At 40.6% G+C, this 17,331-nt stretch overlaps 1 protein-coding gene across 1 annotated transcript in view; it reads left to right on the plus strand.

Annotated features, from left to right (window-relative positions):
* The window catches only part of LOC116299213 (uncharacterized), a 33,524-nt gene that overhangs the window by 516 nt on the left and 15,677 nt on the right, over nt 1-17,331 (plus strand). Inside the window, exons 2-4 of the mRNA XM_089027575.1 lie at nt 7,943-8,985; nt 9,833-10,211; nt 10,571-10,716. Of these exons, the coding sequence (XP_088883701.1) occupies nt 7,943-8,985; nt 9,833-10,211; nt 10,571-10,716 (1,568 nt within the window). The remainder of the gene's footprint in view (nt 1-7,942; nt 8,986-9,832; nt 10,212-10,570; nt 10,717-17,331) is intronic.

The following is a 17,331-nucleotide window of genomic DNA, read 5'->3' on the forward strand; positions in this document are numbered from 1 at the left end:
CAGGCAATCAACCAAGATCTTAATTGTCCCATTCAAAATTCAGAAATTGAATCTGCTATTAAATTACTTAAAAACAACAAAGCTGCTGCATCTGATAAAATACGAAACGAAATGATTCGACATAGCTTTCACGTTATGCTTCCGGTTTATAATAAACTTTTTAATTTGATTTTGCAATCTGGAATTTATCCAGATTTGTGGTGTGTTGGTTCTCTAACCCCCATTTTCAAAAGTGGTGATAGAACTGATACAAGTAATTATAGAGAAATTTGTGTTTCGAGTTGTTTGGGAAAATTCTTTTCCGTCATTCTAAATCAAAGACTACTAAATTTTACGCAACAGAACAATATTTTACACAATTCTCAAATTGGCTTTATGCCAAACTTCCGAACTTCAGATCATATTTTTACTTTGCGTTCTTTAATCGATCAACAAGTTATTAACAAAAAGAAAGGAAGAATTTATGCCTGTTTCATCGACTTTAAGAAAGCTTTCGATTCTATATGGCATGAAGGATTATTACTTAGATTATTACAATACAATATTAATGGTAATTTCTACAACTTAATCAAAGATTTATATTCTAAGTCATCGTGCTTCGTAAAGATAGGCTCAAAGCGAACTAAGTCTTTTCAGTATTCACGGGGCGTACGACAAGGTTGTATCCTTAGTCCCTTGTTATTTAACTTATTTTTAAATGAGCTCTCAATGTCATTAGAAAATAGTAATAACACCGATTTTTATATTCTTCCATCAAAATCGCAAGTTGGTTTACAGAACTGTGTTAATCTTGTTAATAATTTTTGCACGAAATGGCAAATGTCAGTAAACGAAAAAAAATCAAAAATAATGATTTTCTGTAAAAAAGAAACGGACAGGATGAAACAATCACATTTCATCTTAAATGGTAACAGCCTAGAAATTGTTAAGGAATTTACGTATTTAGGCGTTCGAATAAGTTCTACTGGTAATTTTTCCTGTCACCAAACTAAATCAAAAGAAAAAGCTCTACATGCATCCTATAAAATCACAAATAAAATCGATTTTAGGCGTTTGAAACCAAAATTAGCTTGTAAGCTATTTGATTCACTAATTAGACCAATCTTAACTTATGCATGCGAGATTTGGAGTGTGTATCAAAAGCACGACTTTGAAAAATGGGACAAAAATCCGATTGAAAAAGTTCAACTACGTTTTTGTAAATATTATCTTGGCGTAAGTAATAAGGCTTCGAATATTGCTTCACGTGCTGAACTTGGACGCTTTCCTTTGATAACATTTATTGATAAACTTTCTTTAAAATACTTTAATCATCTTTTATGTTTACCTGACAATTCTCTATCAAAACAAGCTTTACTTATTTCCCAGTCTTTACATGCAGAAAATAAATCTTGCTATTATACAAACCTTTTACAAATGTTATCTTTTTATAACATAGAAAATGAACTTACAGATGTCATCTCTAATTCTAATTTGGAGAAGTATTTTGTAAAAATGCAGGAACTTTACTTCAATCATTGGAAAAAACTCGTAAACAATTCAAGAAAATTATGCTTTTATAAAACGTTTAAGGAATTTTATGAATATGAAATTTATCTGGATAAAATTCAAAATTTTGAGCAAAGAAGGCAGTTCACCAAATTTAGAATTAGTAATCATAAATTAGCTATCGAAACAGGCAGATACAACAACCAAAATATATCAAACGATCAACGTATCTGTCTATTCTGTACGAACAATGAAGTTGAAACAGAAATACATATGTTGTGTAACTGTCCTCTTTATAATCAAATTCGCCGACGATTTTTTGATATGATAGAACCTGAAATATCTGTTGACAATTTTAAAGATCTTAACATAATTCGTAACATAATGATCTCTTCCAATGACAAGGTTATTTTTTATTTTTCTAAGTTTTTATACAAATGCTTCATTCTTAGGAATGAATCATAATAATCGATGTAATTTATTAATGATTACTTTTGATAAATTTATCTTTGATTATTATTACCATTCAATTAAGATTTTATAATTTAGTATATTTGTAATACTTATACCTATATTTTTAAATATGTTATTTTACATATAGATATAGATATTTTTCTTAGTACGATCCCCTGTGAAATGAAGCTGGAAATTCTTAGGAATTCCTAGGAATTTCCTAGGAATTCCTAGGAATAATGGCCTAAGAATTCTTAGGAATTCCTAAGAATTCCTAGGAATTAAGGTGTAAATTTTCACGGTAATTCGAACAAGAATTCCTAGGAATTCCTAGGAATTCTTAATTAAAATTCAAAAGGAAAATAGACCAGACAATTCCTAGGAATTCTCAGGAATTCCTAGGAATTTTTAGAAACAATGTAGTTCATGGTTCTTAGCTTGGATTTCTTAGGAATTGGTAGGTATATTTGAGAATTCGTGAGAATTTCTAGGAATATTTAGGGCTAGCTGGGTGTTGTTGTGAATATTGATTAAAAGAGAAGAACAAGGAACCAGAAAATTCATATGAAAAATATATTTCGAGGATAAAAATAAGAATGCAAGTTTTTATTACACATTTAGGGTCGATATCCGTGTAATAAAGCCATGAATAAAAACCATATCAGTGAAGTGATACGATATCACTTCACAGTAAACTGGGAACTGGAATGTTTTTCATTTTATCGACCTTAAATGTGTAATAAACAAATTATTACATGTTAAGAACTTGATATCGTTCTTATTCACTCGTTTTTCCGTATCATATCGCTCACTCGCTTGGAAAAACTCGTGAATAAAAACGATATCAAGTTCTTAACATGTGATAATCTCTATATATTAGACATAGTAAAACATGTGAAATACAAATTTACATGTTTTAATACAAATTTATTTCACATGCAAAAGAATGTGAAAATATATTAATTTTAGATCTGAAAATACTGTGCATGTGATGTAAACTACTTAATTTAGATATCTGAATTAGTTGATCTAATACAGGTAGTTTTTAACTATAAGAAATTTATAAATAAGCTTTAATTACACCAATTTACAAGGCAATATTGACATCTCGTGCTAATAATTTATAAGTACAGCACTTCATCATCAGTTAGGTTAGGTTTTCAGGAGGTTAGACCTACAAATTCGAAGGGTAAATTAGTTACATTATATAAAAGAAACAGGTTCCATATCTCAATACAACCTTCCATGAATAGTAGATTTAAGAAAATGCTATGATTTTGACCTAAATATAGCCTCCTAGATTGTCACACTTCAATGTTGTAAAAATCGGTTTGTAACAGAGGACATTTTGATCGCTTACCTCAGCGAAATCTCTTGGAAATTCGTTGATCTATACCAGATTACCCTCAGGTTATGAAGTATCACATATTAGTTCGTTGTTCTCCGTTTTTCTCAGGGGATTTCAGGCTATTTAGAAGCACAATTCCCCATGAACCATCCATGCTTAACACAAAGAACGATTACAATAACTGAATGAAGAGTCCGCCTAAATTCGAACTGTTGAATCAGCCAATCGGAGCAAGCAAGGATATCCAAATATGGCAAACCGTATCCAAATATGGTCAAAACTCTACACCAGTCCGGCTCGGTTAGTCATGCCAACATGGCGTCTATCAACGTAAATCTCGTTACTTTCATCGATATGATTTATTGAAAGGTATAATTTAGGATGTTTAAAGAAGTATTAAAAACATGTTGGAGATGTAGTATAAACGTATTCATCGATTCCTCAAGGTTAGAAGTGTAGTATTATCTAACCTTGAGGAATCGATGAATTTCTCAAGGTTAGATAAATTATGCATTTGTTTTAAGAATATGGTAGTTAACTAGATATTTCATACAATATTTACTGTAAACTCTGATTGCCAAACTAACATTTTGATTCCTAAAAATTCTCAAGACTTCTCAGATGACTTTGGTAGAATGATAAGATTCTCAAAAATTCCAAGCTTTTCTCAGTGATTGAAGGTGTGATTCCTAGGAATTCTCAGGAATTCTAACATCAAAGATCTAAAGTGTTAAAATTTAATTTGCATATTTGAGAATTGTTGGGAATTCCTAAGAATTCTTAAGAATTCCTAGGAATTCCCAGAAAGTTGGGAATTCATTTCGCAGGGGAATGTATTTGTAAAATATAACAAAAAATTCCTGTTAATGTTCAATGCTTTAGCAATACCTGTAATTTGTAGGTCATGCCAATAAAGCTATTTCAAACCTCTCCTCTCCTCTCCTCTCCTCTCCTCTCCTCTCCTTTTTCATCTCATACCATCCAATAATCATCAGAAAAAATCTGTTAACATTTGGTCAGCTACGATTTCAAGCTCACACCCCCTCATGTGAACCCATACAAATTATGTCTCAAAAACACGGTTTTTGGATCTTTTCTCGAAATAATGACTATCTAGGCAAAACACAGAAATGGATTCAGTTAATTCAACTATTCACGGACTGTATTATATGGTTTAGATTGAATTCTATTGAAAAAAAACATCGTACTTTTTGAGTTGAATGTACGCTGTTGGATGTATTTTACAAGAGAAAATGCATGACATAACCGGGGTCAAGCTAGAAAATCGTCTCTTCTTGAAATAAAACAGAACCTGTCAAAAAACCAGAAGTGGATTTGAAAACCCCGGGCTTTCCTGAACATTTTGGTATATAATTCATAGGAATTTGTTAAAATTTAGAACCGCATTTTTGCTGATTTTATAAGCTCATAATATCTGTTGGCCTATACATTTGCCACTAAATTATGGTTTCATAGGTTTCTTAGCCTCGAAAACACGCTAACTACTAGTTAGCAAAAAAAAAAACCAGAAGATTTACGGGTCATTTAGGATGTTGTGTCACGCAGTTTACTTGTGCTATATAACTTTACTTTTAAGAACAACCTTTTGCTTTGGAAAGAGAGGAAAAACACCGAAAAGAGCAAATACTCCAAATGTATTAGGACATCATTATATCATTACATATTTTATATAATTAAGGTTATTTATGTATTTATTTATTATTATTTTTTATCTAACTTATTTTATTTATTTATTATTATCATAGTCTTTTTTTTTTTAAGGTCACTAAGTTATCAGTATTTATCGTATTTTTCAGTTCTGTTGAGGAGGAAGGGGGAGGGGGAGGGGGTAGATGCTAACATTGGGTAGGAGAGGGGGTAGATGCTAACATTGGGTAGGAGAGGGGGTAGATGCTAACATTGGGTAGGAGAGGGGGTAGATGCTAACATTGGATAGAGGGGTAGATGCTAACATTGGATAGAGGGATAGATGCTAACATTGGATAGAGGGGTAGATGCTAACATTGGATAGAGGGGTAGATGCTAACATTGGATAGAGGGGTAGATGCTAAAATTGGATATAGGGGTAGATGCTAACATTGGATAGAGGGGTAGATGCTAACATTGGATAGAGGGGTAGATGCAAACATTGAATAGAGGGGGTAGATGCTAACATTGGGTAGGAGAGGGGGTAGATGCTAACATTAGATAGAGGGGTAGATGCTAACATTGGGTAGGAGGGGGGGTAGATGCTAACATTGGGTAGGAGAGGGGGTAGATGCTAACATTGGGTAGGAGAGGGGGTAGATGCTAACATTGGATAGAGGGGTAGATGCTAACATTGGGTAGGAGAGGGGGTAGGAGAGGGGGTAGATGCTAACATTGGATAGAGGGGGTAGATGCTAACCTTGGGTAGGAGAGGGGGTAGGTGCTAACATTGGATAGAGGGGTAGATGCTAACATTGGATAGAGGGGTAGATGCTAACATTGGGTAGGAGAGGGGATAGATGCTAACATTGGGTAGGAGGGGGGTAGATGCTAACCTTGGGTAGGAGAGGGGGTAGATGCTAACATTGGATAGAGGGGGTAGATGCTAACCTTGGGTAGGAGAGGGGGTAGGTGCTAACATTGGATAAAGGGGTAGATGCTAACATTGGGTAGGAGAGGGGATAGATGCTAACATTGGGTAGGAGGGGGGTAGATGCTAACATTGGGTAGGAGAGGGGTAGATGCTAACATTGGATAGAGGGGTAGATGCTAACATTGGATAGAGGGGTAGATGCTAACATTGGATAGAGGGGTAGATGCTAACATTGGATAGAGGGGTAGATGCTAACATTGGATAGAGGGGTAGATGCTAACATTGGATAGAGGGGTAGATGCTAACATTGGGTAGGAGAGGGGGTAGATGCTAACATTGGATAGAGGGGTAGATGCTAACATTGGGTAGGGGTAGATGCTAACATTGGATAGAGGGGTAGGGGTAGGACTAACATTGGATAGAGGGGGGGGTAGGAGAAACATTGGATAGAGGGGTAGATGCTAACATTGGGTAGGAGAGGGGGTAGATGCTAACATTGGGGATAGAGGGGTAGATGCTAACATTGGATAGAGGGGTAGATGCTAACATTGGATAGAGGGGTAGATGCTAACATTGGATAGAGGGGTAGATGCTAACATTGGATAGAGGGGTAGATGCTAACATTGGATAGAGGGGTAGATGCTAAAATTGGATAGAGGGGTAGATGCTAACATTGGATAGAGGGGTAGATGCTAACATTGGATAGAGGGGTAGATGCAAACATTGAATAGAGGGGGTAGATGCTAACATTGGGTAGGAGAGGGGGTAGATGCTAACATTAGATAGAGGGGTAGATGCTAACATTGGGTAGGAGGGGGGTAGATGCTAACATTGGGTAGGAGAGGGGGTAGATGCTAACATTGGGTAGGAGAGGGGGGTAGATGCTAACATTGGATAGAGGGGTAGTGGCGAACATTGGGTAGGAGAGGGGGTAGGAGAGGGGGTAGATGCTAACATTGGATAGAGGGGGTAGATGCTAACCTTGGGTAGGAGAAGGGGTAGGTGCTAACATTGGATAGAGGGGTAGATGCTAACATTGGGTAGGAGAGGGGGTAGGTGCTAACCTTGGGTAGGAGAAGGGGTAGGTGCTAACATTGGATAGAGGGGTAGATGCTAACATTGGGTAGGAGAGGGGGTAGATGCTAACATTGGGTAGGAGGGAATAGATGCTAACCTTGGGTAGGAGAGGGGGTAGATGCTAACATTGGGTAGGAGAGGGGGTAGATGCTAACATTTGATAGAGGGGTAGATGCTAACATTGGGTAGGAGGAAATAGATGCTAACATTGGGTAGGAGGAGGGTAGATGCTAACATTGGGTAGGAGAGGGGGTAGATGCTAACATTGGGTAGGAGAGGGGGTAGATGCTAACATTGGATAGAGGGGTAGATGCTAACATTGGATAGAGGGGTAGATGCTAACATTGGGTAGGATAGGGGGTAGATGCTAACATTGGGTAGGAGAGGGGGTAGATGCTAACATTGGGTAGGAGAGGGGGTAGGTGCTAACATTGGATAGAGGGGTAGATGCTAACATTGGATAGAGGGGTAGATGCTAACATTGGATAGAGGGGTAGATGCTAACATTGGATAGAGGGGTAGATGCTAACATTGGGTAGGAGAGGGGGCAGATGCTAACATTAGATAGAGGGGTAGATGCTAACATTGGGTAGGAGAGGGGGTAGATGCTAACATTGGATAGAGGGGTAGATGCTATCATTGGGTAGGAGAGGGGGTAGATGCTATCATTGGATAGAGGGATAGATGCTAACATTGGGTAGGAGGTGGGTAGTTGCTAACATTGGGTAGGAGGTGGGTAGTTGCTAACATTAGGTAGGAGAGGGGTAGATGCTAACATTGGGTAGGAGGGGGTAGATGCTAACATTGGGTAAGAGTGGGGGGAGGGGGGAGATGCTAACATTGGGTAGGAGGGGGGTAGATGCTTACATTGGGTAGGAGGGGGTAGATGCTTACATTGGGTAGAGGGGTAGATGCCAACATTTGCTTTTCCATTCTTCCAATTTAAATAATTTGATTCCATTGTTTAGTCATAACACTCTCAATATGTTCAACAGTTGGGACGCCTGAACATGGATATGCGAGCACTGGTGTTGGATTAGGTGAGCTAGCTAAATTACAGCTGCTGGCCATGAACGTCTCGGACGTAGAAAAGCTGGAATTCTTCGCTATGGCTGGAAAGGAAGCGCTCCAAGAAATACAAGAAGCGCAGGCTGAAAGAGCAAAGCAGAAAACCATGGAAGAACTTAAAAACATTATGAATCGAATCAACTTTACTCTCGAGGACTTGAAGACTAGCGAGAAGGTACTAAGCGTTACCCCTGAGGTAGATTTAGTAAGGAAAGAAAGAATCGAACTAGAGAAGAGAAAAAGAAAACTAAGAAAGAAAAGGAGACACTCTTTAATGAAAAAGAGATTAGCAAGAAAAGCAGAAAGAAAAGCAAGAGAAAAAGAAGAAATGGATGAGAGTTCGGACGAAGATTTGACGAAAGAAAAGGGAAGGCTTTCGAAAACGAAACAAAGGGGAGGTAAGATCACTCCTGCTGGAACAAAGCGAGCGAAAGACATAGAAACAAGAGAAGAAGTGAAAGTAATGGAAGATGAAATTGCTAAAGGTGACCAAGAAGGAAGAACAACGAAGATGGCAATGATTTCTGAAGAACGAGGAATTGAGCATGAATTTACAGCAGGCGAGCAACCTGGACAAAGAGATACAATTGCTGCTGGAAGAAGAGGATTGGAAAGCGAAATCACAGAAATGCAAGACACTGTTGATGAAGACGCTGAAGAATTGAAAAGACAGATCGCTGAAGGTGTGAAGAAAATACAAAGAATGGCAGGAGCTGAAGCAAGAGAAATAGAGAAACAAATCGCTAAGATTGATCAAGATTTGGAACAATTATCTGATATTAGCAGCATGTCTTCGGAAGATGAAATCTCTTTGAGTTCTGAGGATCTAGAAGCTTTCGACAGTTGGAGTTCTCTCAGTGATTATTCTTTTGATAGTTCAGAAGAATATTCAGATCAGGGGGATGTTGACTACGACCAGCTCAAGAAAGATTTGACAGCACCGTTAACTCCACCCTCGCTGGCTGAGAAGGTAATGTGGAATCAATAATTGTGCAGAACTGTACAGTTAATGCACGCGCGCTTTCCATTTACGCGGAAAAGCCGAAATTTTCGGTTGGAAAATAAATGGTATTTGTCATTCCGATCGGAAAGCTCTCCCCTCTTCCCGAACAGGAAGCATTCCCTTCGAATTTAATGAACTCGCTCGATATCTTGTTAAATTATGGAAATTGAATTGTTAATTGTTAATTTGAGTTCCTTTGAACTATAAATGTCCCCTTCATTATGGCTTCTGTACGGGAAGTAGAGAAAAGAGTGTGCTATACGGGTGGGGTCCTATTCTCTTTTATAGTGCCCGTAAGGTATAATGCAGGAAAGAGTGTATTATAAGAGTGGAGCTGTTTTACCCCTTTAGTAGAAACTGTAAAGGAAGTAGAGAGAAGAGTGTGCTATGGGTGGGGTCCAAGCCTTTTTTATAGGGCCCGTAAGATATAGTGCAGGAGAGTGTACTCTAAGGGTAAAGTTGTTTTCCCCTTTAGTAGGGCCTCTGTAGAGGAAGTATAGACGAAAAGTAGTGTATTATAGGTTTAGGGAGGGGTGAGGATCTTATTCCTTTAGAAAGATATATTGCAGAAGAGAGTGTACTATAAGGGTGAGGGGTGCTTTTTACCTTTCATTATTGGACACATTTAGAAAGAGGTGTGCTTCAGGGGTGGAAGTGGTTTTTTCCATATGTGATATGGCCCATGTACAGGAAGTACAAAACAAATGAATAAAATTGTATGTGTGAGTGGGGATCGCATTTAATAGACTCCTTGCTTGTGACGTCATGATTTGTGGTAAGGGCTACTGAACTATTTAACTGAAATTTTCTACAGGCCGAGCAGCGCCGAGAGACAACGGACACCATCACAAGCTTCATAGAACGCTGCCTAGAACGAGAAGAACAGCTCGAACAGCTCCAGTCCTGGATGGAAGCGATAACAGCAGAGGAACTCCCTGAATCCTTTCAAGACCAAGAATCAGCTGTATGTGCTTATAGCCCTGACCTACTCGAGGAAGCTAAAGCCTTGCAAGTCCAAAGCGTTCTTGAGGAGTTTAAGAACTCCATGAAGAAGCTAAAAGATATCGCCGATTCGCTGGGAATCGGCGAAAAGGAGGAGGAAGAGGCAGTTGTCGAGGAGACTCCGGAGAAGAAACAATATACGCAACGACTTCCGATACCTACTAAAACCAAGGTCCAAAAAGTCTTCAATGGTAAGTTGGTGTTAGACTCAATTTCTGGCTGATTGAATGTCGTCATACACATGGAAGGCTCAATGTTACTTCCCATCAATGACGTAAATAGAATAAAAAGGCTACATTTAAATAATTTCTTAAATTTGACGAAAAATATAGAAAATATGACAAAAGTCGAAATGTAAAAGATGAAAAGCCCTTGAAGCTGACGGCGTTCAGGGTGATTCCGTTGGCGGGAACAATTCGCGCCTGCCCAATACGCGCGTGCGTTCGCTCCTTCTGTCTCGATCTTGGATTCTTGATACACCACTGTTTGCCATATTGCCGAATATAAGAGACATTTAAAAAAAACCCTACTGCTTATTTTCCATTCCTAGAGAAAGAACTAGCAATACCAGACAATTTCAGCAAGGCTGCCACAAACCTGTCCAAAACTTTAGACGAAGCCATGAAGTCTTGTCCTTCACGACGAGTTCGCCTGGGTATTGCAGAGGGATTAAAACAGTTTCAATTCATAGTCAAAGTAAGTTAATTCAATTACTAAATGGATAAGCGTCTACTCTATCTAACCGTGACCACTCGAGTTTATTTTATTCTATTTTTTATTAAACAATATTAAATAAAGTATGTATGTATTTGTGTAAGTATACTTTTATTTTTTCTTCCCTTTCATCACCTTGAATAGTGTATTATGTTATGTACTGACATAAGGTTTTGTACGTAGTTTTTTCGGCGGTTTTGGTACTTCAATCGACTCCGACCCAGAGGCATTACACCCTCATCTCCAATTTTCAGTAATCTTCAAAATATTCAACTTCTAGATCTTGTTCACCTTCATTCAACAACATTTATAGATGATTTTTATTGCAATTCACTACGATACCTTCAGTTTTTAAAATTTTCTTTAAAGCCATCTCTGAGGTGCATTTTTAAAATACCAGACTCTCTTCTAAATCATCCCTTTATCTCCCTCATGCCAGAACTAGCTATGGCATGTTCAATATAAGATACAATGGTGTAAAAATTTGGAATGACATCGATAATAATACATCATTTTTTATTTTACTTTATTTTATTTTATTTTTTGTCTGCCTTCCTGACCACCCTGAATTCGAACTTATGCATGCTAACCAAGAGAATGTTGCATCATATTCTCTTGATGCTAAACTATCCTGAGTTAGTTTAGCTTCTAGCTATTCTAGGCCTCACTGTACCTTATACGTCAATGTGGAATCTTTTCTGTCATTTTGTACTTTTCAATATCATTATAAAATAACTGTTTTGAATGTCGCGTTCTGATTGGTTTGGAGCGCGTGCTTTATGAGAGCACATTGCACGCGCGCGCACTCTCAGTTGCGTCATTCCTATCTATTATTGTAATTTGTATTTTATAAAAGAAATAAAAAACTTGCTTACTGTGCTGTGTGCTGTCATAAAGCACTTGGGGATTGGTATGTGACAGAGTCAAAAGACACTATTTTGGACAGTAATTATTTAGTCATAAATCTATATTTTTAATTAGGAATGCCTCGTGTACACATAGGAATGTAATTCTTTAGTTAACTGTTTGCGTGGAAAATGCGTAAGCAAGAAATAATTTCCGTACGTAATTACATTACAGTGAGTCATGCCTAGGTTTGGCGCTTGTTTACGTAAGTTCGTGTTTGGGACATCCTGTTTGCGCCTAGGGCGTGCAACATTGCATAGGATGTGTAAGGTCTTAAGAATGCAGGTTTTTCCATAAAAATAGGCCCAAACTAAGCTTAAATCAGTGTAGTAAAAGTTCTTGAAGACGTTGCACATATCAAGACAAGGAATTCTCTACGATGTAAAGAGATATCCTGTAATCTCGTTCCCGTTTTTTTTTTCATGTATTGTAAAGTTGTGTGAATTTTTCAATAAATTCTTTTGTCAAAACCACTTGCAATCTGATTCATAGCTGAGCGCCTTGCCGCCGGTTACATTTTTGGTGTCAGAAGTGGGATTGCAAGAAAGTTGACATTAGTAGTTATTGATTATTTACAAACGGGAACGAGACTGAAATCATGGCAGAAGAAGCTGTGGCTGCACTCACAGAGCTTACAGCAGGACAGAAGGCCCTGGTGGAGAAGCTCATGCAGCAACAAAAATTGCTGGATGAGCAGCAGAAGCTGCTAACCCAACTTACCATGAAGTTCGCGAGCCCATCACCACCACGAAGTCCCCCACGTGGTCCGAGGAGATGTTACAACTGCCACGAGCTTGGACATCTTCGGCCGAACTGCCCAAAGCCCCTGAAAGACAAGGCACCAGCAGCACCACAGAAGGAGTCAAACTCCAGCTCTCCACGGCAGTGAGCCACGCCGTGGAGAGGAACTGTAGTGGCTCTAATTCTCTTTTTCAGAACGAAAAGTTTGTCGGGACAAGTCCCACAGTGTTGGTGTTACACACGGTACTTTTGATCCCGTTCGAACCAATAGTTGACACGTTTTTGCTGGAACTTATATTTACTGCTTCTTTCTTTGAGATCTATGCTCAGTACATGTGTGTAAGAATATATCCCTATCTATATCTCTGGTTACAAAACTACTATCTGGTTACATGAACATTTCGTCACACACTCTAATATTTACATAAAGACTTAGTCACGAAATGCCGTACTAGTTTTGTGTCTCACATACTCCCCCACTTAAAATGATGTCCTCCTGGACATGACAAAACACTAAACATAAATCAGACGTGTACACTATTCAAAGACTATCTACAGATTATAGAGTTCAAGTGAATTGGGTTGATCAGGCCCAATCAGTTCATTGCTGTCTCGTTTTCTATAGTCCATATGACTTCTCTTGTCCGCCGGCGCTGGGCACGTCGTCTCTCTAATGTTTCGTGTAGTAGGACGTGTGTAGTCCCTGACTAATCATTGTGTATTTGACACAGTCCCGTTCCAGTTTTTTTTATTTTTTTGATAAACTATAAGAATAATATGCTAAAAATATATCTGTTAGTACTGCGGGTTGTAAGTGTTGTAGCCATTAAACTGTTGGCGATACACTGTCCATGGGTATACAGGTTGGTTGTAAGGTTGTTGAACTTGTCCTTGTCTAGACAAGACTGGTGGGTTGATGAAGGTCCCTCCGTGTGCAGGAGCGGGGTAGTGATACGTCCCTCCGTAATAAGGGTAAGCTGCGATACCATTTGCATGGTACCAGTTAGTCATTGGTGTCCCAAGAGTGTTGTAGGTTAGCGTCTGTGGAGGGCGTCTCTCGCGGACTGGTCTGCCTTCCGGTTCTGTAGGAGGAACTGCTTCTAATTCTGTGTCAGGTTCGCCTACAGTGATGAGCTGAGGTTGAGCGTCCTCAAGGTTCTGAGCTTGGTCATGGCTTGCGTAGTCTTCCTGAGGTAGATTGTCTTGCTGGGATACCTGGTCTTCTTGCGGGGGGTCTGTTTCCGCTGACTCATTATGTTCACGTTCATTAGTTGCTGGATTCAGTTCGTTTGGTAAAAACCCTCTAAACTGTTCTTCTGACTCGTCATCAGATGGACTGTCATTAGTTAGAAACTGAGGTTGTGTCAAGGCCGGTCTATCTTGATTCTGGTTTGCTTGCCTTTGTTCCATTTGTAGCTGGGTGTGGCCCAGTGGAAGTGAGTCACATGGTAGGAGTAGATTCCTGTGGAGTATTCTTCTTTTACCGTCGATTGGGCGTCCTTCCGGTCTCACAACGTATACCGGGATTCCCTCTCTCTTTTGTACTACCACATGAACCTTGTCCTCCCAATGTGATCTAAGCTTTCCTGGCCCTCCACGTTCAGAGAGGTTCCTGACCAAAACGCGGTCACCTGGCTGCAACTGTGTGTAGTGAACCTTCTGGTCATAGTTCTTCTTTCCTCTAGAGGTAGAGATATCAGCATTTTTCGCTGCCTTCAGGTATGCTTCCTGCATTGCTGTGTGCCATTTCTTAGCGAACTCAGTGTAGCTGGATGTTCCCTTTCTGTTTGATGTTCCGAGAATTATGTCGATCGGTAGTCTTGGAGTCCGGCCAAACATCAAATAAAATGGCGAGTAACCAGTTGAGCTGCTTTTAGTACAATTGTACGCGTGCACTACTTTATTTAGCGAGTCTTTCCATCTACTTTTCGCGGTTTCAGGCAAAGTTCTTAACATCGACAGCAGTGTCCGATTGAAGCGCTCTGCTTTCCCATTGCACTGTGGGTGATATGGAGTCGTCCGCACTCGAGATGTTCCTGATAGACGCTGGAGTTGTTGAAAGAGTTTGTTCTCAAATTCCTTTCCTTGATCGTGTACGATTGCACCAGGAAATCCGAATCGGAGAAAGAAGTCGTTGTACAGTCGTTCAGCTGCAGTTGCTGCTGATTTGTTTCTAGTTGCATATGCCTGCGCAAAGCGAGTGAAGTGATCGACTACTACCAGTATGTACTCATAACCACCCACGCTGCGCTCTAGATGAAGGTAGTCCACAGAGATTAGTTCAAAAGGCGCGGATGTGCTGATGGGTTGCAGAGGAGCACGAGTCTCTCGATTCGGTTTGCGTTGCTTGATACATTCGCATACGTGAGATACAAAATGAGTGATGTCTCTCTCCATGTTTGGCCAGAAGACTCGTTCACGTGCGAGGTGTACAACCCTCTCTGCCCCTAAATGTCCCATATCCTTGTGGAGTTCCTTGAACACTAAGTTGTGGTATTGTGGAGGAAGTACCAGCTGTTTATACTCTCCAATATGTCGGCGTAGTAGTCCACAGTCGTCTATATGTAGTTTATTCCAGTGCCGAACCAGAGATTTTGTCTGTGGTTGCTCCCTCCTCATCTCTCTGACTGTGGGGCAGCGTCCTTCAGTCTTCATGGCTAGTACGCGTCCTATTGCTGGGTCTTGTCGTTGAGCTTCCAAAATGGTATCTGTTGGGAGGCCGTTAATTGTCACTCCACTCAACATTTCTTCATCTGGAGTTATTAGAGTACCACCCACTGCTGCTATCCAGACGGCTTCACCTTTCTCTTGAGCATGGAGTCCATTGAAGGCCGCTGAGACGTCTTCTCTCGTTGTCGTGGTTGTGCAGGATTCCATGTAGGTGTTGATGTCAAGAGGCATTCTCGAGAGAGCATCGGCGTCACCATTTACGCTACCTGGGCGATACTTGATTGAAAACCTGAAATCAGCAAGTTCTGCTACCCAACGTTGGCCGGTCGCGTTCAATTTAGCTGTCGACAGTACATACGTAAGGGGATTGTTGTCTGTGTAGACGGTAAACTGCGGTGCGTAATAGAGATATTCGCGGAAATGGTTACAAATAGCCCATTTTAATGCTAGGAATTCTAGTTTGCCTGAATGTAAGTTGTAATTCTTCTCAGCCTTCGAGAGTGCCCGCGAACCATACCCTATCACTCTCATAATACCGTTCTGCCTTTGATAGAGCACGGCTCCTAATCCCTCCTTTGATGCATCTGTGTGCAGTACAAACGACGTGTTGTAGTCTGGATAACCAAGTATGGGTGGTGTAGCCAAACAATTCAGCAGCTTCTCTAAGGCTTCCTGATGCTTGGCTGCCCAGGTTACTGGTTGCGAGGACGAAACGGCAGGCTGACTTCGTTTTCCACGGCGGAACGTTTTCTTGCACTGTTCTGGTGTGCTAGTTTCGTTTCGTCCTTGTAGGAGTTCAAACAGAGGACACGCAATCCTTGAGAAGTCCTGAATATATCGCCGATAATATCCGACCAGCCCGAGAAGTTTTCTTACATCCCCGACTGTTTTGGGTTGCGAGTTTTTCAGTACTAGTACTGCGGCAACGTTCGATGGGTCGGGTTTATATCCTTCTGCGGATACGATTTGTCCCAGGTAACGGACTTCTCTTTGAAACAGCTTACACTTAGCAGGTTTTAACTTAATACCATGGGATCGTAAACGACGTAGAACCTGTCGGATGTGCTCGACATGGTCCTCAAAAGTCCTACTGTACACGATGACGTCATCGATGTAGGGGACGCAACAGTCATCTCGCATGTCGTGGAGACAGCCTTCCATGAATCGTTGGAACTCAGCAGGCGCTGTCATTAAACCAAAAGGAATTCTAACCCATTCATAGAGGCCCCATGGAGTCACGAATGCTGTAAGGTTTCGACAAGATGGATGGATGAATCCTTGGTGATAGGCTTTTCCTTGGTCCAACAACGAGAACCAGCTGTTCCCTCCAAGGTTCTCTAGAGTTGTCTGCACACGCGGCAGTGGGTGTCGGTCTGGAACTGTGCGCTCGTTCAGCTGACGATAGTCGACACACAGACGTAGGCTGCCATCCTTCTTACGAACGCACACTACTGGTGAAGAGTAAGAGGATCTCGAGTGTCGTATCCAGCCACGGTTTAGAAGGTCCTCCACGTACTGTTTTACCTCAGGATACAGAGGTCTCGGGATTGCTGTGTACGTTTTCTGGACTGGTCTGGTGTCTGACAGGTTGATAGACATTTGCAGCTCTTCAGCACAGCCGATGTCGTTGTCGTCTTGGGAGAAACTGTGGGCCTCTTCTTTGAGCATGCTCAGAGCGATGTTCTTTTGCTCGTCTGTCAGGCCGTCTACGCTAGGTAGGTGGGAGATTTCCTCGGCGCTAAAATCCGTTTCGCTGGGTGGTGTCGCTTGTTGACATGGTAGATCTCTCCGTGTTACCTCGACAGGTGTCACCGACCGTACTTGGTAGAGGCTACCGAGAACAGTGTGGCCCTTAATACGTACGTCATGGTCAGAGTGGTTCTCGACACTGATTTTCACGCGACTGGATGAGCCTCCCGAGATAGTCACTACAGATTCTGGTACATTTATTTCACTCGGCCACGAGGCTTGGGGGTCTGGTTCAAACAAAACTGGAATCTTACCCTCAGTCGGACCAACCTTTGCTGAGCACTTTATAATTGTTGCTTGCTTTTTGGGTATTACAATGTCTCGCTTGCAAGTTTTAATTTCGGCAAGTTCGCAGTATGGATCAACCGCGCGCAGCGTACTCACTAGCCCTTCTACGTCGCTTCTTTTCAGATGAGTCATTGTCGCCGCCATACTGTCTACTATTCCGTCCTTTGTTTCCCCTTCACGTTTAACAAGTTCTGCGATAACGTTGTACCCAATAATAGGTGTGTCTAATTGGTCTCGTGAAAC

This window comes from Actinia tenebrosa, unplaced genomic scaffold (genome assembly GCF_029948245.1).
Source record: "Actinia tenebrosa isolate PJP-AT-01 unplaced genomic scaffold, QUT_ActTen_1.0 PGA_scaffold11__36_contigs__length_13525064, whole genome shotgun sequence".
NCBI lineage: Eukaryota > Metazoa > Cnidaria > Anthozoa > Actiniaria > Actiniidae > Actinia > Actinia tenebrosa.